The sequence below is a fragment of the Hesperophylax consimilis genome, chromosome 8 (genome assembly GCF_061612785.1).
Source record: "Hesperophylax consimilis isolate HC1 chromosome 8, BYU_Hcon_1.0, whole genome shotgun sequence".
NCBI classification, from domain to species: Eukaryota; Metazoa; Arthropoda; class Insecta; order Trichoptera; family Limnephilidae; genus Hesperophylax; species Hesperophylax consimilis.
Genome location: NC_142843.1, coordinates 20,381,558 through 20,404,262, shown reverse-complemented (window position 1 = coordinate 20,404,262; position 22,705 = coordinate 20,381,558). Strand labels below are relative to the sequence as shown.

The 22,705-nt window shown below is 32.5% G+C and overlaps 1 protein-coding gene across 3 annotated transcripts in view; it reads right to left on the bottom strand.

The window, feature by feature from the left end:
• LOC149421694 (uncharacterized) overlaps positions 1 to 22,705 on the bottom strand; it is a 253,161-nt gene that overhangs the window by 52,731 nt on the left and 177,725 nt on the right. For all 3 annotated transcript variants that reach the window (XM_089635019.1, XM_089635020.1, XM_089635018.1), the window contains 2 exons: positions 18,732 to 18,868; positions 13,166 to 13,318 (listed from right to left, as the gene is read on the bottom strand). In XM_089635019.1, the coding sequence (XP_089491145.1) occupies positions 13,166 to 13,318; positions 18,732 to 18,868 (290 nt within the window). The remainder of the gene's footprint in view (positions 1 to 13,165; positions 13,319 to 18,731; positions 18,869 to 22,705) is intronic.

Genomic DNA, 22,705 nt, shown 5'->3' with positions numbered 1-22,705 from the left:
TCATCCTCGCTACCTCCCTCTCGTTCCCACTCTCTTCAGCCTCATAAAATACCTCAATTGGGGTTGCCGTAGTCTCACTGGCCCCAGAAGATTGTTAGTTGTCAGGGAATTCTAGCGTTAAGTACATGAAAAAAAGAGCTTTGAATTTTGAGCTTATAAATTCAATGCATTACATTACTAGGCAGCCAAGATTCGGAGGAGTCAATGAAGCAACGATAGAAAGTTGTACTAGCCACAACTGCTTGCGAAATCGCAACGTAACGACTCGCTCCCGCAGCCGACTATTTTTGTCTTAGCTTGAATACATTTTAATACAAACTTGAAAATCATGTTGTCTACGCAGCCTGGCTGCCTAGTACATTCCTAGCCTAAAGTGTACGTTGTGATTCTCACTTCCAGTAAAATTATCTATCTAAACTAATCTAATCCGTTTACGCCATAATCTCCATAGATATACGAAACAGTAGATATGCCATAATATAACATCTGAGTATTATTTCGACTAGCTGGAGGCAAACCACGTGACAATCATTCTGGCACCAGGAGAGTTCCAGCATGTCTTGAATAAACGACGACATCGTTAGAAAATTGACCGCCGTCGAGCGAAAATAAGCAGACCTTGCAATAAAAGTAATGTTCCTAAAGTAAGGTTACGGTTTGCAGCGTAATCCATTGTGGGACTTTACTGCGCATGGTCTGAATTAACGGTTTTAACCGTCCTGACTAATACTATCACGTCGGGTAAAATTAAAAAGTCTATTTCTAGAGAATATTTATTTATTTATTCACGAAAAAATATTATAGATGTACAATTTTTTCAGAAATACGTATCAATTTACTCTCGTTTGTAATTATGGCTGAACACTTTGGTATTTGTGTATTATTTTAATTAAATTGCGTGCGAAATAATTCACATAAATTATTTATATTTGGTTGCGGACTGTGACATCCCCACTCCCGGCTATGAGGTGTGACTGGAGGTAGTGGTGACGTATCAGTCTAAGCAGATCTAGTCACTAAATACCACTAAAGCCATTTCAAGCAACCAGGGTGATATTGAAAGTATCTATTACACCTAGAAGCAAATAATAATGTACCTGATAAGCATTTTTTAAATTAAATTATTTATGTGTGGAATAAATAACATAAATTAATTAAAATCAAAAAAGATGAGTATATTATTTTTTATGATGGGAGATTTTGGGTGACAGTGATAAAAAACGAATCATGGACGTTCACGCATGATTCATTTGATTGTGATTGTGGTAAATAAATTATAAATCATTTGTAAAAGTGTCTTAACTAAATACTGTCACAAAATATTCGATTTTGGAAACAAGAGGAACTTTTCGCGGAATTGGGAATTTGCCATTAGGTTTATTACTGATGCTAGCAAATCACACACTTTTGTAAAAAGGACTAATAATTCGTGAGCAGATTTTCTTTTCAAAGTCTTAATATAGATAGTAGAATGCGAGTTGCTTGTAAACTGTGGGATTCATTTATTGACCAGTCATTAAAAGGTTGACTTCCTTTCCCACTTCCCCGCTCCTCGCAACATTCATCTCTCCCTTATCGACATGTCTACGGTTTCTGATCTCTATGATAATCTCCCATTTATACACTAAAATTTAAATACTAAATTAATTGATATATTGTCATCTCGTATTTTGTGTTGTATTTTTTTGTAATTTTTTTTCGACTTTTATGTCCGGGTTAAATCTTCCCATCAGGAAAAACTAAACCCTTCCACACACTTTTCCACAAATGATCATCTAGTCAATCCACATTATGCAAGTGCATTATATAAGCATAATAAATACAAAACAATACAAGAACAACACGTTAACTCACCAGAGATCAATTGGGAAAATAATTCACCGACTCCAGATATTTTCATATCAAATGGTTCGGTAAAACTCCTAACTGAACCTATAAATCCTAGTGTTCCCTCAACATAAATATTCAAAAAATCTTTCGTAATCCTACATGTATTTCAAATGAATGATTTTCGCATTTTTATTTATAAATTCTTTGACAGATCTAATTCGCCTAAATTATGAATGAGAGCTAGGTATAATGCCAGTAGCCGAAATAACAAATGGTAATATTTTTATAATTTAAGAATGTCAAATTCTTTTGATCTAATTTCCTAAATCTGTGTATTTTCTAATTTTTTCAGAAACAGATTTTTGAATATTACTTTTAATGATATAAATTATTTGTTTAAATTTTGTCATGTAAAACTATATCCGGTCTATTATGACTAATCAATCGGCTGTTAGTATAGTTTTATCATAATATATTTTATAAAATTCATTTTCTAAAAATGAATTTGGTTAGTATTCATGATATGGTACTATATTTCGGCAGTCAATCATGTTATGTTTAATTAACAAACTTTTGTGAATTATTTTTAAAACTTGATTGTGTAAATATTGACAAAACAGAACATCCCGATATAATATGTTCCATAGTTTCCGGAAAAGCCAAAAATTTTCTACATAAATCATCAATTTGTATCTTTGATATGCTTAATATAATTTTTAGTATTAATGACTCTATCCTGAATGGCAAGCATAAATCCTTCTATTTCTGCGCTCAACTCTCCAATACTCAACCATTTGTTTAACGAAAATTTGTGAATAATTTTATTTGACCAGGAATCTAATAATCCTGGTTGGGATTTATAAAAATGTTGGCATTCTCGTCGTATAAATTTAAAAGTGCAATATTTCTATCTGCCTTGCAAATTATTTTGTGCCTTTCGGAGCTATTAGCTTTCCAATGGAAAAATTCTTAGCATTTCTACCTGATGTTTCAAAGAAGTTATTTTGACCATACAAAAATAGTATTTTTACTATTATGTACAATTAAAAAAAATATATAATTTGAAGAATTTTGTAATGGCGCGTGTGTACGCTTTACAACATAAACGGAAATGCATAAAAATATTGCTATTGGCGCATTAAATCCCATTACAAAACAGTTGAAAACATAAAATTAAGAAGAATACAAGAAATGTCTTGTGAATGTGTTTCGTGACCAAATATTTGACCAATCGGAGCTTAAATTTCCAATACGTAACTGTGTTTACGATGTCACGCAAGTGTAAATGAGGCGCTCTGGGCTATTGGGCTAAATGGATAATTTATTTCCATTTAAATCTATTTGGAAGGCATTTCTAATTTTCTTCTTAATCCTATTATCGAAAAGCACAATATTTATACATACGCAGTTTAAATGTTGTGCGCTTAAAAGTGTGGTGAAATAGATTTTTTCCACTTCTTCTATTTTTCAGAATATTTGTATAAAAACTACACCAAGAACAAACTCGACTCATTAACTTATATAAAAATATTTATGAGAGCACTAACTCGTAAATCTTTTGCAGTTTTCTAAAAGCTTTACTTTGTACGCATTGCTTCAGAGTATAAGCTTTCTTTAAAAGCTCCTTTGCTAATGTTGTACTCGTTTTATACATTGCTACATTGAGAGCTTAAACCATGTCCATTAACTGCAATTTAAGGTAGTGCATGCTGTAATTTAGCTTGTATGAGCTAGCTGCGGCAGTAGACGGTACCACTAGAGCCAGATTACACGGAACTGGCTGTAAACATTTAATGTTTTAACTAAAGAACACTTGATAACGTTGTTGAATTCAACAAAATCAGAAATTACATTGAAATCTTTGAAAATTCCATGTTAGTGGAGGTATTATTCGTTAAGAACTTAGGTAAGGTCTTGAAATTTTAAATATATATTTTTTTATTTTAAAGAGAAAATAACACGATAAAATGACTTCCATTTGCTCCATCTCTGCTCCACATAGTTATCGTTAGTGCTAACAACCGATATCGTTGTAAACTTCTCTGCTCCAGAAAATTCTAATTTGCATTGATAGTTGTAAGTCCCAACGATTCATACCATTGTATACTCCTCAGCTCCAATTAGTTATAATTTGCATTGCATATTTGTAAGTGCCAATAATCCATACCATTGTAAGCTCCTTTGCAATACATAGTTACAATTTGCATTGATAGTTGTAATTGCCGACATCCATACCGTTGTTAAATCATCTTCTCCACATAGTTATAATTTGTATTGATAGTTGTAAAACAAACAAACAATTTTTAGCTTTGAAATAAGACAAGATGCTATAACAGTTACTTGTGAGTGCCAACAATCCATACCGTTGTAAACTCTTCTGCTCCACATACTTATAATTTGCATTGATAGTTCTAAGTGCCAACAATCCATACCGTTGTAAACTCTTCTGCTCCACATACTTATAATTTGCATTGATAGTTCTAAGTGCCAACAATCCGTACCGTTGTAAGCTCCTCTGCTCCACATAGTTATAATTTCCAAGTGCTAACAATCCATATCGTTGCAAACTCAGTCAGTCGTGCACATATCATCGATCTTCCTCTGATACTGCTGATTTGGAATTTTTCACAGGTTTTCAATTCTAGAATTTGGTTTTGAGAGCGATGTGCCTGAAATATCTTAGAATACGTCATATTCAAACTGAGTTGGTAGCCTGTTTTGATTAGTATACGTCCATGTTATCCATAGCATCAGTCTCCTACAGATTTTTTTTTAATAATTTAAAATAATAATATATTTATGGAACTAAGAACTATTGGTTATAATTTAGACTAGAATGGAATCGGAACCCATTAATGACTGATCTAGCTAAAATAAGTAATGTATAATAATGAAAAAAGTTCTGTTTTGTGAGTTTGGATCTTTTCGACTTTAAGTATATAGACTTATTCGCAAATATATAAATGGCTTTGAGCTTCAATATTGTACCTCCGATTTTGGTCAAAAATGAGTTAAATACTGAAACGTATCAAAGATGCCATATTTTATTTTAATCAATTATTGCATCTACCAATTCTACCGTCCCAAGGATATAAACGTATTCAAATATATTTTGAATCCTACAGGGAATATATTTATAAGCAAAAGATATTGTACATGGTTAGCAATAATATCTTAATGCTAAGCAAAAGTGTGTGTCAAAAATTTGTATTTATATCATACACAGATACTATAATATGTAACTATCAACTTGTTTTTATACCACAAAATCTCATCAAACTTAATCAGTTCGCACAAAATCAAAAACAAGGCTTACAAACATTTAATTTCAGTTTTCTCAACATTATGGTTTATGTAGATACAGTATTTTAACTCTAAGCCACTGATATATTGATTCATATTAAAATTGATGAAACGACACTTTTGTGTATTTAAACTGTACACTTTGCTTGATAAGATAATGCAATGAATTATTTTCGCCACATAAAAATACCGAGGAACGGGCAGAGTGACTAGTGGGAGTACGACCTAGATACATAATATTCAAATAATATTCTGATGTTGTTCGAATCAGAAAAAGCCCACCCTTCTAGAATCTACGCCTCTAATAGGGTAATACACCACACTTAGTTTACAGTACGATACTAATCGCCCTCGTGTGGTTGTGTCGAGCAGTTTGAACCATTCGGAAAACCAATCAAATGGCCTATAAAAGCATATTACTATCATAAAACCCAGATTTGACCGCCTCGATACTAACGTGTCACGCACAAAAGCTGTAGGGTTAAATACAAATTTCGAATAAGCGCAAAATTTGAATTGTTGGATTGCTTCACGAGTTCTGGATACCAAGTGGGTGGATGCATAAATTTGTATCATTTTTGCTTCCCTGGGCAATAATGCTTCTCATAATATTGTTTTATGGAAAATATGGAAATTTTTCAAATTTCACGTAGTTTCTATTTATTTTTGGAGAAAAGAAAATGGGCGTCATGAACAAAACAAGAAAATTTCCAATTCCAGTCAACATAATCCCCGCATATAGAACCATGCTGATTCAAGTGGAAAGCTTTTTCGAAAATCAACTCGTAAATTAGACCTGCGTAAAAATAAACTGCGGTCATTGACATATTGAAACACAGCAAAGACAATAGTTTGTTTTTTGCAAAGAAAAAAGAAACACGTACCTTTATACGTGTAAAAACGCACAATATTACGACTTGTATTCGGATTTATGTGCCTACGCTAAGCTGGACATTCCAACACACCGTGCTTAAAGGCAGCTGACTTACTGAGCCCTAGTGGAACTGTATGAAGTTGGTGAAAGAATATAACATTGGTAAATCCACAGTATCGGGTTTTAAAGGTAAAATAATAAAAATTGTCAAGGGTGTAACATATACGTTAAGAGGTTCTGAAAAACGTCAAACTTTCCAATTTTCTGAATATCCAGTTTTTTCTTAAAGATTCCAGTAATCCGAAAATTCGTTACCGAAAAGGCTCGAATTTTTATTTTAAGTTTTTCTTTTATACATTAAATAATAGTTCAATAATTGTGATGTTTGGTAATAAGTTGGGTTTTCAAACGATAGATGGCACCAGTCATAAAGCTTACTCCAGAGTCCAACAGATGTCGCTAGAGTGTAGCAATTGCCTGTGGGATATTTTTGCCAGACAACAAGCTTCTAGAAAGAGAGAATTACCAACCCTCGAGTAATGAACAGTGAAGCTAAATCTAGACTTATTTATTGTAACGTAAATAAACGCAATTATAGTAAAATAACCTTTTACTTTATCAAAGAGTTCCCAACACAAAAATCTGCAAGTAAAGCAGAGATATAACAATAATAATTTAAAAAAAGTTTTTTTATAAACGAGTTCTTGCTTGTATTATTATTACGGATGAAATATTTTCGGATTATAGAGACTATACTGTACTCGTACCGAGTAGGTACATAAAAATACACGTGTAACAAACTACGAAGGAACAACCAACCTAATTCCATTTATTATTTTTATTAAAATAGAAAACATCACCGCAGTGTGTTTGTTTTGTGATAACGTATCTAAGTAGTTTGTCCTATAAAGCTCCTGCATTATGACATCAAGACATCGTGTTATGATTTATGACATTCCTTGACATGCAGCTTGCTTGGATACACAGATTTTGAGTATGATTTATGGCAGTGAAAACTACTTTAAGAAATACGTACTATCAAAATATTTGTAGAATATTGAAGTAGATATCAATTTAAATTCGTACACACAAATACAAATACCTTAGATCGACTTATAAATGTATTTTAACGGATATGATGTAAAAATAGGATAAAACAATTTCGTCAGACTCCCCATTAAAGTGTTCTATGAAAGGTCAAATGGGTTTGTTTTTACAACAAATGTGCGGGAAGGGGTGTATTTACATTTGGAGCACCCTAAGCAAACTTATCCCTAGGAATATTCTGGAGGGCGCTAACGTTTGTTCTACCTTGTGAATACTTTGAATTTGAACAACTACCCACACCGCAATCTAAATATTCAAAATACACACATTTTGTGTACCTTGATGAAATTTAATGTTTGGTTAAATAAATAGTTTTTTTGTAAAAGCTTTAGATGAAAAAATTCTTTCCAATTGAAATTATCTCTCGAGTAAAAATAAATGCCGGGGACGGGAATTGAACCCGCACCTTCTGATTGCCGGTCAGGTGCTCTGAACCACTATGCTGCGTCGGCTTTTTCCCAAACCACCAAATAATTCAAAATGTACTAGTACTTCAATCAATCGACTTTTTATTGAACAATTATGCAATGTAACGTGCAAATAAATATATGTTTATGACTGTTTTAAAAATATTTATTTTTTATATACCGAAATAATTTATTTCCGTTTCGCATTAAAAATACATTAATAATATTTGAAAGCGAGATTTGAATATAAATTTGTTGAATATCAGCCCTACAGATCGCTTAACCAATTAATTAGTGTGTGGTTTAAATATTACTCTGCTTTGATTTAGTGGGATGAATTTCATATATTTGTATACTTGCAAAATCAAGCGACCAACAAATACGATTTAGATTTCTAATATTATCTTCCGTACACCCCTCCATTTTTATTATTGAAGTTTTTCCGTGAAAATCTATTCGGGTTTTGTGGCTTTTCAAAGAATCCGTTACCACTGGTTTAAAAGTTTTGTTTTACTTGGGTACTTAAAACATCAAAATTATTGCTTGGGTTATGTTAGGTTAGGTTGGGTTGGGTAAGGTTAGATTAGGTTAGGTTAGGTTAGATGCATACCTACTTCTTACATTTATATCATATCCAGATTCAAAATAAACCAATATCCCTTACACCAAATATCTAATTTTTCGACATACGTATAGATAACATCGTTGAATACAAGATTAATAATGAAAGAAATTTCTATTTCATTATTAAGTCAACAAATTGAAAAAAAATGATCAAGCAACGTTATTAGTTTAATCATTGTAGAATCTGAATCAAAAAAATGTGAAACAGCAAAGACAGAAAAAGATTTAATCGTATCTGGGAATTGAATCCAGAACCAAAACCAAATTGAATCAATCAATCTTTAAGTAATATTGCAATCTACTACACAAACTAAGTGCAGTCTAGAATAGTGTCTTGGATAAACATGACCATTTTTATTTTAATTCACGACATCTATTGTCTTTTTACAAATCTAAAATGAATATGTTTGTAGTGGAACAACCTAATGAGTAAAATATCAAATTAACTCACTAACTAAGTTATTCCACTATAAAAAACAATTTTATTGGCATTTAAACAATAAAATATAAAAACGGACAGAAGATAAAATAAAATTTCAAGGATCACTGAGACTTTAACGTACGGGTAGCAATAATCACGTATTGGAAAAGGAGTAATATAGGTAGTAACTGATTGTGGGTAGTAGTTAGGTAATTGGCAAACATTGATGTGGATTCACCTTTTAATATCATTAATTTTTGGTCATAATGTTATGAATTTCATATCTTTGTCATGCTCTTGAAGTCTATCATATTTTAGTAATATAATAAACACATTAATATTTTAGTCATCGTTATCAAACATACTTAATTCGGTTGTCTGTAATTCGCATTGTTTCATTTTCAAAATTGAAACTGGTTGTTTTAACAATATTTCAGTAAAGCGATTATGTGGATACCTACCTATGGTTAGAATTTTGTTATTAGAATTATGGCCTGTTTTTGAAATGTGAATTTCTTTTGTTTAAAATTTTGACAGATGCCGTGATTTTTTAAAATTTACATGAAATGTAATGCGTAAATGTTTGCGACATTCATATCATCTAACGTGTTTACTGTTTGTTGTGTATAATCTATTTACCGTAAAATTAATGTTGATATGTGACACACTATTGCTTTATCGCTCGGGGGGACAAGACCACCCTTACAACGGGAGGAGGGGATCAAGGCTTGGTGTTGTTTCTCTAGTGTACTCTGATTACACACATTTTCCTTTATAGAGCCAAACCGTTGCTAGTCACGAATGGTAATACGCACAAACACTACTAACTTACGGCGGGTTTCTAAAACGACTTACGGAAATCTTTTGTTTCAAAAACAAAGTTTCCGGAAACCTATTATAAAATTTCTATAAACATTTGCTTGTGAGCAATGTGTTTTTGAATCATTTGTTGGCTTAATTGTAATATGATATACACAAATGATCATTTTAACAATAAAAGTTACATTAATACTATAATTACAATTACATTAATACTATCGTTTTCTTAACTTGACATATTTATTTGTACTGTATACTATTAAAAGTTTATTTATTTAGTAATGTGTTTTTGAAATATCGAGTTCTCTCAATTTTTCTACGATTGAAGTAAAAAAATTAAGTAAAAATGTAGTTTTTAGTAAATGTTTGATTAAAATGCTATTATTTAGAAATAGTAATATTTTTTTAAATGCTCGCACCGGAAAGATGATTTTATCTTGTTTCGAAAACAGTATTTGTTTATAAAGAAAATTTTAAAAATATATATTTTAAATAGCGCATTTCAAATAAACAGAACTAACATTGCAAACTGAACAAATGGGTTGAAAGTACTGAATGGTTTTTATGCGAAAAATTAGCAATGATTTTTCGAGGTTCATTAATTGTTGCTTATAATCTGGCCATACAACGCACGTGATCCGCTCACAACTAACAAGTAAGTAAAAATAAATTCCACAACTATTTTATTTATAAAGTGGTTTCTTTTTATGTTTGTGGTTTAGTGTTAAACTTATTATTATGAAATTGATCTTCTAACAAATTGGTTGGTTCGTTTAGCGGAGGCTTATAATGAAGAATATATAGGTATATATGCAGGCAGTTGGGAGTGGCTCACGTGCGTTGTATGAGGTAAGTAAATCCAGACATTGAATGTTTTATAGTTCATTTATTATTCCCCAACCCAAATGACAAGCAACTGAAAAAACGCACCCGAAGAGATAGTATCGATCTTCTTGAGAAACATAGAATAATCAAATTCATAATTTGTACTATTTATAACGCTTTATTAATATTTCACCACAACAATATTTGCAACAATGGCTTTTCTAAATAGGTCGTTCATAAAGAAAATTGGAAACCCGTTTTTGCGAAAAGTGCTTTGCAAAACTGCCCACATGTGTATGTACACCGCAGCTTATTTGTTGACTCACACTAAAGAACTTGCTTCATAAAGAAAGGTGTTTACAAACGTGCAATGAATAGTTTGTACTAAACACGGGGAACTTAAATCAAACCATCTAGCTATAAAAACGTTCACGAAAGCCCCGTGAAAATAACACCAAAACCCTTAATTGCTGGGTCAACTTTTAGACTTTTAGCGAATTCTCTCTTTTACTGGGATATACTTTTATTTCAATATAACTCTATGACAGTGGCGGCTCTTCTGTGGGGATCATTTGGTCAATGACCTCCCAAAAATATGTCGCAATATATCTACCGTGGATCACTTTAAATTTTGTACCAAAGCCATCTCCTCTATTTCTCTTTGCTATACAGACAAATGAAGTAAATCATGTCTGGCTTATGCTTAGTATGATACAATATTTATTTTTAAGGGGGTTTCGGACATGACTGCGGTTAGATAGAGAAATCTACGACCTAGGTATTAGGGGGAGATTTAAAAAAAATGTCAGTCGAAAGTATTTGTGTGATAAACTTTAGCCATCTTGAACTTGAATATTAATTCGTGAAATTATGTTTATCATTGTTGATATTGGTAAATTACATGAAATAATTTAAAATGTCAAATTCTTTGTATACTGTATTGAAAGAAATCAAAAACGATTCACTGAATCTTGATAATCGTATTTAAATAAAGTGACAATTAGATAAAGGTTAAAAACAATATTGTAAAACGAAAAGTTGTGGTTTTTTAAAGTGAATTTGCGAGTGCAATAAAATGAACTCATCTGTTTTTTTCCTTTCGTTGTTTACTTTTTAAATCTACTTATAAACAATGGACTGAGGTTGGAGTGATTTTAAAAGTTTTATTGGAAAGATTTTTCAAAAGTAAAAAAACATTAATTATTTATATTTTTAAATAATACTACCGGCTTTAGAATATGTACTGGCAAATTAATTACATACATTGATTTTCTATAATATTCACTACGCATTAGAAATATGTATTCAAATTTCATATTCCTTTTTTTCGATCGACCTTCACTTCTGGACCCCCAGAGCCGCCTCTGCTCTATGGTTTAATTGAACACTGCTGTAAGTAAAAAAAAACGATAGTACTCCAAAGCGGTTAGAGTTTAATTATTTCACATTCAATTTAAAAACGAAACCGTATTTGAACGAACTCCGTGGTCGGAGGGATTTTTTTAGACCTGCGGGTTTTTGATTATACAATTGAAAGGTGGACTCGTGTGGCTAGTACTTAGTGGACAATACCCATGTTTTTATTAGGAGATAATTGAGTATGTGAAATGATGGGAAAAGTGTATTTTACAGCCTATGTATGCATCAAAGAACACGGGGTGAATTGTCAGGGGATTAATTTGTACATTGTTGTGACCTAGGTAATTTGGCATACTCCTTGGTTGAGTTCTTACAATCCATAGCTACGAATCTGAAGGCCCCGACTTCAAAACCCGGCGTACGCAATTAAGTTTTTGTTATTTCACAATTAATTAATTTAAAAAAATACGTAGTTAATTTGTCTACGTTCAGTAGTGGGAGATTCTTTCAGTATGAAATACCATAATTCCGAATTGAAACGTTGGGTGAAATGGCTTTAGCCGTGTTTAAGTAGCCAAGTACTTCCACACCTTCTTCTTACCCACTACTACTTTCAGCCCTAAAACATTCCCCATTCTATGGTTTCACTGGCTCCTTGATTGAGATGGTTGATAGTCTTGTGCGGTTCTCTAATAAATTCATTTAAAAAAACTTCGTTTTAACATCACATTTAACACTTTATGACAAATTAAAATAATATTACTTCAAGTCGTGCACATAAGATATTAGCGACCGGGATTATAACAATAAGATATTCGCTTTGGTGACTGTTCTAACCACTGGGCTCTCGAAGCAATATTCTAACCATCGCGTGTGATGTTGGAATATGTAATCTCTTGTTTGTTCATAAAGATGAATCCATTAATATTTATTTGTTACAAACAGTTAATACACCAATGTCGAGGAGTACTGTGATACCTATACCCAATAATATAATAGGTAGTTTCTGGTATAATTAATTTTATATTGATTACAATTATCTATTTGCAGTATGATTACTTATCTTGTTCTTATCTAATTATTAAATTTACTTGTTCTTTTTATAAAAAATTATCATTTTATGAGCATTGTAATCCAAAAGAGGGGAACAAAAACACTTATTAAATTTAATTTTATTTAGTAGAAAATATTTTACCCCTTTAGTTTTGGACAAAGGCGTTTTTTATGAAGAAATTACAACTTTCATTACATCTCCTCACTAATAAGGGTGTTTTGGATTTTTTTCAGCTGAGAAACAACCTTTTACTGTTCATTAAGAGTTGGTTATCAGTTGTTTAAGGTTTAAAAAACGTTTATTAGTAAGGCCCAAAACCTCACTTTATATTATTTACCTTTTATTCAAAATAACTTTAATGAAATGCAATTAAAAAATATGTACTTTATAAATAAATAAAATATACCATAAAACGTATATGCGATCATATCGACTACGATAGATATTAACTCGGTTGATATTTGGTTGCGCACCGTGTAAGGCACTTAGGTTTACTTCAAAGTCATGAATTGTTTGAATAAAATTGTATGAAGTTCGCTTACCTTCCAGCCCGTAGAACGCGTCCTCATCGATGTGGATGATTCCGTTCCCTTCCAACTCCAGTGAGTTTAGCAGCGTCAGGTGAGAAAACACCTTTCCTGGAATCTCTTTCAGGTGGTTGTGAGCCAAGCCAAGAGAATCCAAGTTACGGAGACCTAGTAAAAGTGAATTAAGTGATTATTTCAGCCTAAAAAAAAGGGTTTGAAAATGGAACAAAATGCTATAAGCAAAAAATCGCTGGTTTAAAATTATGCCAATGGGGGCGTTGGGGAGAGCCAGGGGCGATGGAGACAACAGGGGGCATTGAAGAACAGTAAGGATGCGGTAAAGGCATTACGAAGGCGCGGAAATTTATCTACTTACTTCCCCGTTGTGAATGTAGATTTATTTTAGCATCAACGGAGCAATTAGAGTTGACTTTAACAACACAATTTTACGATTGTTATTACAACTTTTAATGATACGGACATGAGCCTAGTAGGTGGACCAGAAAACTCTAATAAAATATAAGCCCACTCCAAACCCATCGCATCGCCTCGCACCGCAATGAGAGGGAAGAGTTCGTACGTCCGTTTCTCCAAGATACACTGACCCCCGATTCCTACCCACCCCTCAAAACTTTTCCTTCCCAGAACTTTCTTTCCTTCATTTCCTTTAATAGACCCTCCACACCATCCCTAAAGATGACATAGGCCCCGAGACAAATTATCCTCCTCAGGGCCTCCTGTGTAAAGCTAATTAATTATTTTTTTTTGATGTATAATTTAGTACAAACAGTTTTCAGGCTGGAGGTCAATTTTCACCGTAGATTGCACGAGGATTCTAACAAAACTCTTAAAGAATTTTCGATGTTGCTTTTTCTTAGATCTTGTAAACTTTGACCATTAAACCGCTTCATTAACAGATAAGCACAAATCCAGTAAAACCAATTTGTCCTACGAAAGAGATATGATATTTTTTATCAGTGATTGCAAATTAAATTCGTGTAGGTAATTATTATTTTTAAAATTTACCATCGTAAATTTGGGATGGACCAAAATTTGCTTCGTGATTTGTAGTTTGAGGAGTTATATATATAACGTATACAATTCCGAAAGTTATGGCCTCGCCAAACGTTACTGAAAATTAGGCTTTTGCTAACTCATGCCTACTTATTGTTACTACTGAGAAATGGACAAGTTAAAGTGTGTAAACGAATATCGAATTTTAATATCCAAAAAGCTATTACAACGAGTGCTTTTTTATTTTCACTTCCTTTAATTTTCTTTTCTGTTTAATTCCAAGTAAGAAACATGCCGTATGCAATCAATACATCTAGATGAGTACTGTGTTCGACTCAACTTTATTTGCGTTACCTATATGTACGCACGTACAATCATTCACCGTTCTAGGAATTATAATAATATTATGTGTGGACCGTTCAGACATGTTTCAATATGCTTTATTATCTAAGAAAACGTAAAAAAATCATATTGCAAGATTCTCAAGATGGCAAGTCTTAGCTTTGGACTTCGATACAGCGTGTCCAACATGGAGTTTTTATAAAACTAAAGGAAAAAAAAGGTTGAAAAAATTCTTTAAAAACAGCGAATTATTGTTCGGCCAAAAAGTTTGTTCTTTCGTAATATATTTTTGCTGTTGATATATACTAAAAGAATCTTCAGCAAAACTTTGCTTGAACATCGATTTTATTATCATTAAAACTTTCATTCAATTCTAAGGGTCAAGGGAAAAGTTAGAACCAACGAACGTAGGGACGCACGCAAACCGATTAATTCAACAAAGGCCCCGTGCAAAACATTAGTGCTCCCCAAGAAAAGGAATAAAGTTTAATATCACTCGTTCCTGAATTATATATTAAAAGGGTAAGCTTAGACTTTAGGTTAGATCTCTTTTGTATAAACTTGATGCAACTCTCCAATTCGACTAAACCTGAAAACATTATGTTATTTATAATATTCCAGATATCGCAACCAGAATTTACCTAAATACAGATGTGTTACTTGTATATGGCATGCTTTAATGAAATGTAAAAAATATATATAATTTCATAAACAGATCATACATACTGGAGAACTTTAAATATTTATATAAAATATAAATATTTTACATTTTATAACTTAACTTCTCTCTTTTTTGTTGTTTGTTTTTGGGGTGTTATGCCGTGTTGCGCTAACTCCTTCTTTAGCCGACGTTTCGGACAGCGTTGCAGTGTCCATCATCAGGGCAGATCCGGTAGATCCGAAGATGTGTAAATTTTCAAACCAAAATTTACACATCTTCGGATCTACCGGATCTGCCCTGATGATGGACACTGCAACGCTGTCCGAAACGTCGGCTAAAGAAGGAGTTAGCGCAACACGACATAACACCCCAAAAACAAACAACAAAAATGCTTTTGGCCGTGAGAATCTAAAAACTTACCTAACTTCTCTCTTGTTACATTTTGTATTAGAAAATAAGTAAGTTCAGGGATTCTGGAAAAATTCGTCTGTTAATTCTTAACAAAGGAAAACTGTAATATAAAACAAACACTCAAAAATATATGATTAAATGGCCTTCTCTCCGGTCTCTAGACAATGCCAAACAAACAAAAAAACAGTCCGTTAATTTAGTAACTTCATCCAAAAATTTATTGTAAAATATAAGCGTATTTTCTTTGTTCGCACTGTGTCAAGTTTTTCATTATTAAATAAAACCATGAAATATTACGTAATACTTATTTATACATTTGAATCGTTTGCCTACACATTCAAATATTACAGGTTATAATAAAATATTACCTAATTTGTTGTAAAAGTACCGTAGATAAATTTTGTGTATGGTTCCAAAACACCGCAGATTTTAAAAAATACGACAAATTTGTTATCCAACGTGTTCAGATAGGTGGTCGCTCTCCCCGAGGGCGAATTCTGATCCAGATTTGAATGAGTCGCTCGGCAATATACAAAAATTTTTGGCGACATCCCCGAGTGTGAGATTCCGGAACAAATGGTTGATTGGTTGATTTGTGCCAAAATCCCACTGTTCAACATGTGGCTGTTGAAATTTATAAATCCATATGTAAATAACAAAAAAAACATCTACGCATTTAAAGTGCATGGTAGTTATTTATACCTTGAATAACATGAGATAGACATGCTCGTAGAAACGTTTCATGGAGGCACAAAATAACGTAAGATTTTTTTTATCAATTCTTTCAATGTTCAAAACGTAGGGCGCCTAAGATGATTCAAACGGGCACAGATCACTCAGTTCGATTTCAATTCCCTTAGTACCAGCGAATTAGAAAACAGACTTGATATTAGTGGGTTTTGGAAAGAGCGAGAACAATAATTGCGAATGACATTGCTTAGTAGTTTATAGGATCTGCTGCATAAATCATTTAAATGATGGTGAAATTTATTTTTACCGTCAAAAATAAGCATTAAATCTTTTTTTATCTGATTCAGCCGATGAAAAATATTATCGTTAGTAAAAAGATGAAATTATAAAAGTTCAAACATGATCGGTTTGTGTATTAGTCGACATGGAATTTCGGTGTACTGAAGCTTGATAGATTGGTTTTGCCCAGTCTACTTGAGTCAATTATCGATTTGACTCAGTCTTTGTATTTTTGAAACTAAATTAATGTGCCGAAAGACGCAATCGATAAGTTCTTGATGATACGTTATACTTTTAAAGTCATCTGCAAACATTAATTATTGCAAATGATAGATGACAGAACCTTTTTCGTTTTTGAAAATTAGAAACAGAAGCCGCCCAAGATAGATCCTTGGAGAACTCCAGAGAAAACCGACCGAACTAAAACTTTTATAGAACGCCTATTGTAATTTTTTGATGTAAGAAGAAAAACATAGTAATCCTGTGGAAAAACGAAACACATGCAGCTTATTTGGAAGAGCATCAATAAAAATCTTTTAGAAAATTGTTTAAATGTCAAAATGAGTAACATCAACTTTTGAAATTCTTTTTTGTTAAAAAAACATTTCCTTCTTAATATTAATATTGTGACCTGATTAAAACTCGAGCCTTGAGATATCTACATAAGTACCGATTTCCATAAAATTTTGAAGTAACTTTCTATCGTTTCTTTTGGGCGTTATGTGTCGTATTATATTAAACAACACTTTAGGGAACGAAATTTACATCACACTCTAGATAATGATTCTATTCTGTATGCGTGTTTTTGATACGATGTTTTTCGTGCCAGCCAAAATGTAACCCTTCAACAAAATATTATCATTTTAGATATTCTAAACATGAAAAACGGAGATCGAATAATATTAGAAAGTAAATATGAAGCACACTTTACATTAAGGTTTTTACGTTATGCTATCGTATGTAATACATGCCAACATTTACACAATTATAATACATAGATACTATTTTTACATATGTTTAAAAATTCCCTGAAGAACTTTCACTCCTTAAAATCGATTGATTTAACGAAAATATACGTTTTTAAATTTATAAGGTTTTCGGCTCACCAAAGCTGTGAACCTATCATAAGCACACTCATTGTAAACAAATTTGATTTCATTGACCATTTTTCACATCCTGACATCAACCACTTTTTTAAATTTCAAAGCTCGATCATTCACATTTAAAACTCCTTCGTTGTCGTGAAAAATCAGAAAAAAAATATTTTACTGCCAAAAAGTTTCGTGTAAAATCTATACTAAAATGCTTGTTAACTCTCGGAATACATTTGCATACATTTTAACAGGCGGTAAAAAGCTCTAAATTAGCAAAGTAAAATATCATTTTGTGACCGGTGTACATTGAATCAGCGAGTTATGTAAAATATAATATAGCATTGTTTTGTGTGAAACTTTGCTCTTTGGTCGTATTTGGTTGGGCAAAATGTTGAACGTGGCGTATTTTTTTCGAACAAAGTTTGTTTGAAGTTGGATTACACTTTTGGGATATTTACCTTTGTAATCTTTGGGATATTTACTTTTTATAAACTTTGATTTTAGTAATATTATGCACAGAATATTAGCTGTTTCTTTTAGATATAATTTTAACAACGAACGTGTTGGTAGTAAAAGTATTCGTCGTATCTAAATATTCTGTTTGATATATGAGCATAATGGACATAAATAAAAGTGTACTGTATGACATATCCTTCAAAAACTTGCCGTTTTATTATCGATGAAATTCAACCACTTTTCTGTAATTTATATGTTAAAAAGATTGATTTAACAATGGAAAATAAGACAACTGTATAAGAACAAATGTAAAACACCAAAACCAAACTTAAATCTAAACTAAAAAGAGAACATTATACATATTCAAATTTTTAAAAAAAGTTTTATAATGAACTATGTAAGATCAAAAGTACATTTTCGATGTGTTCTCCCGCTTGAACAGCTGTGATTGTTTGATGAGGATAGCCCAAAAAACAATTTATTTCTTTCGCAGATCATTTTTTTTTGAACCCCAAAAAAAAAAAAATTATTTTATTTCATAAATAAAAATATTGTAACACAATAATAAAAAATGGGAAATCGTTAACGTATATCAAAATTAATAGAATTATTAAAAAAAAGTATTTTAACTAACCTGCAAAGTCACCTTCGGAAATAGAGGAAATTTTATTTTCTTGCATCTCGAGCTTTTTGAGGTTGTCCAGGATGGCAAGTGATTTCTGAGGGATGGAGTTCAAGTCGTTTCCACCGAGATTAAGCCTTTTCAGTTTTCTGAAACAAAAATCACCTGTTAGGAATCACATTTTATTAGACATCATTATGAGTTGTACTTACAAACATAAAAAGTTTTCCGGTACACCAAAATACTTGGTTATTTTCAATCCTATTCAAATATCAGCTTATACAATCAAAATACATTATACCACGTTGATATACTGTTGTGAATAACGAGGAAAGATTCTTAAAATATTCTTGGTCTCTGTAAAATCAGATATTAATGAAATAATTCTGTCAGATCCGTGTTTAAAACAACATATTAAGTAGGCACCTGAATTAATGACTTTACTTTTAGTTTACAGTAACATGATACAAATGTCACGTATAATTTAATGATGGCATTAAATCACAAATGAATTTTATTTTGACAGGTTTATTTTTAATCCATGAATCATGTTTTTAGTGTGAAACAACCTAAATTAACAATTTCCATAGAAAAATAATGAAAATCAGTACTCAAAAATGATTATATTTATAAATGCAATGCATTATGTGGTGGATTAATTATAAAATATGAATCAATTATATTGAATGGATTATGAAACACTGGTATTCAAAATCATCAATCCAGCACAGGCATGCATAAGAGCCTGTAATAGTGCAAATTGTAAATACCGCCTGTCCTATACAAACAGTACAATATGTGATTGAAGCGCCGTGATTGGATTTGCATTCGAGTATATAGTTCAAACACAGTGATTATAAACCTAACAGAATAATAATTATATTACAACTCAGAGAAGTCAATATTATCGTATTTGTAACTACATCATAACATAACCTGAATTTTCCCACGATAACCACATTTTTGACGAGCTCCGAGCTTAAAATGTTTGAAACACCATTAAGTGCAAATACGAAATGCTATAAGATAGTACAAATAATCTACATATCATGGTATATTTTCACCAATTTTTCTTTTTAAAAGAATCCATTCGTGAATGAATGTGAAAATTAACCAACTTCCCGACATCCAATCGAGTAGATAGAATGCATTGTCATCGACTTTAATGTCTTACAGTAGTAAATATAAGAAATATATTTCAATCCTAGACAACCGGGATTTGACGCAGTTGATAGCGCGGTTGACTCCAGTCATGGGAATGAAAAGTTCAATCCTCAGTCAAACCAAGTTTTCATAGACATAAAAATTTAACAGCATTTCAAAAGCCAGTCCCATGGGAGAAGGTTCAATTCTCAGTCAAAGCCAAATAAAAATCTTTGAAATTAGCTAGAGACCGGCCTAAGAAGATGACGCAACTAACTCAAAAATTGTAAAAAAATTGTTTATAGAAAAAAAAATTTTTTGCTTGTTTTTTTTTATTTTTATTATTTTAGAAACAATCGTGGGTACATGGGTAAAATAAGTTGTAAATGGCTTACAAGAATTTAGAAATAATTACGTGGATCGGTACACATGACATTTCTCCATGAAATAGATAAACGATATATAAAAATACATTTGGTTTATACATGCACGGCAGACGGCAAAGACAAACATTGCCAAGCTGAGAAAAACGTAACAATATTTCATTTCCTTCAACTACCATCACAGTTGAAAATTATTGGTGTTGCAATAATGAAGGCATTAACTAGACAGTGATTGAACTCTAGACCATCAGACCGATGATGTCAATAATCGAGGCCTTAGCTAGGAAATGATTGAACCCTCGACCATCAAACCGATTTCAATAATGGAGGCCTTTGCTAGGAAATGATTGAACCGGCTTATTTTCTTTTTTTCTATGAAAATCATAACATTAGAATTTTTTAGTAGATAGATTTATCCTTAGAATATTTTATGGGTTTATGAGTTAAATTTATGGTGGAATGTGCAAAAACAGTGCCATGAAGATATATAAAAAAACAGTTTGCAAAATTACGATTTAATACATTCAGCACGAAACATCAAACGATTTTTTAACAAAAGCGGAATTTAGCATTAAACGAGGAAACGACATGCATTTCAAATATGATACCAAATAGTTGATAATGCTCAATTAACTATTACCCCCCCCCCCCCCCCCAACCCTCACCATCCCCGGTGTCTGAATAGAAACGAACCCCTTAAGGCGGAACATGAATATTACATTGGTCCAACAATGTGGTAATAATTCATTAACTTCACAAATAAATAACCTTTGGAATGAATAATGTACATAATAATTGTTATTGTAATAGCATAAGATTACTGGAATAACAATTTATAGTCATGCTAGGACGCAAGTTGTTGAAAATTTTGTGCGAATAATATTTTAATGTATCTATAAAATTAATTTCTGATTTATTTGGAAACAACGATCGTCTTCGTGTATTTTTTTAGTTTCCCGTCGACGGGGGAAATCCACTCATTTTAAGGATGCTGTGTGAAGAGTCTTTAAAAAGAAAATGATAAAGAGGAAGTATCTGGGTAGGAAAACGGTATGAGGGACGGGTAGGAATCTGGACGTGAGTGTTCAGGAGTGACATACATATGATTCCATCCCTCCTACAGTGCAAGGCGATGCGACGAGAGCGTCCGGCTGGAGAGGTCAAAGGGCCTTCAGGCGGCCTATCCTGGTTCGGCCCGCCATGCATTGGTGGACAGACGCAAACACCGCTTTAAACCTTATCCGGGCACTCCTACCTAGTCACCAAACGTAGCGAACCACTTGGAGTGACCTTTGGCAAATGTGTTGGTTATCTAATGAATAGTTGCCGGGGAGGCGGTATCGATACCCACCAGGAGGTATAATAGGTAAAAACCCTGAATAAATTAATAAATTACATTCACAATTTTTATTTTAACATTTTTCAACATAACAAGAATTAATTCTGTAAACAAAAATCGTACATGTACCTGACATTTTAATTTATGGGCATTAAATTTATTTTTCTTTTTTTGTTTGAAGCAGGGCCGGCCCTGTGCAGGCCCAATTGGAGCAGTCCGCTCCAGGCGCCTTATACCTCTTAAGGTTTTTACTAGCGCTGGGCGCCGTTTGGCTCAGGGCCGAACCTGATTTGAAGGAAGATTGATAGTTTTAATGTAATTTTTTCTGCGGTGTTCACTCTATCTAGCTAACTAGGTCACTCGAGACCTAAATTGTAAGGTGAACATTAGCGTATTAGGTACATAATATTATGAGTAAAATAGACACATTTTATAAAAATAAAAAAAAACTAAAGCAGAGGGGTGCTCAACAGATTTTTTCGGGGAGCAAAGTCGATCACAGCAATTAGAACTCGTGTCTCTCAGTCTCAGTACAATTTTTTTATATTATAGTTGCGTAATGGCGCATGCGGTTTCTTTGTTCTTTTCCCATAATTCGTGGCTCAGCTCACGGAAATTTTGTCCTGTTTATACGCACCCGACGATGCCGCTGAACACTGGCCTAGACTATAAATCCAGGACTTATTATTATTAATTTCGATTTATTGAAGCGATCAATTGAAACGAATTTTGACTCCATAAAGAGAAAGATATTGTAAATATATGTTCGCAGCCCTCGATACACTTTCGTTTTGCGCAGTCATTAATTAACAAGGGTTAAAGATAATGAATTAAAAAGCTTTAACTGATTCCCACTACATGTTAGTAACCTCTAAAAATAAATCGCCTATCTGCCGGATAAGAAAATTAATGGCGGCCCCAAAGATATCTCACAAGCCGATATAACTTTAGAAAGTTCGTTTAGGGCCGGGTCTCTAAACCGCTTTCTTCGGTCAACTTTCGGATACTGTTTGAAGAATGAAGCTTATTGATAAAGGTTTGACGAGGGTACAAACCTTTCTTAAAACTTTTCTTTTAATGTATGATAAGTTTTGAATGATTTGCTTTTCTGGGGTCTAGGG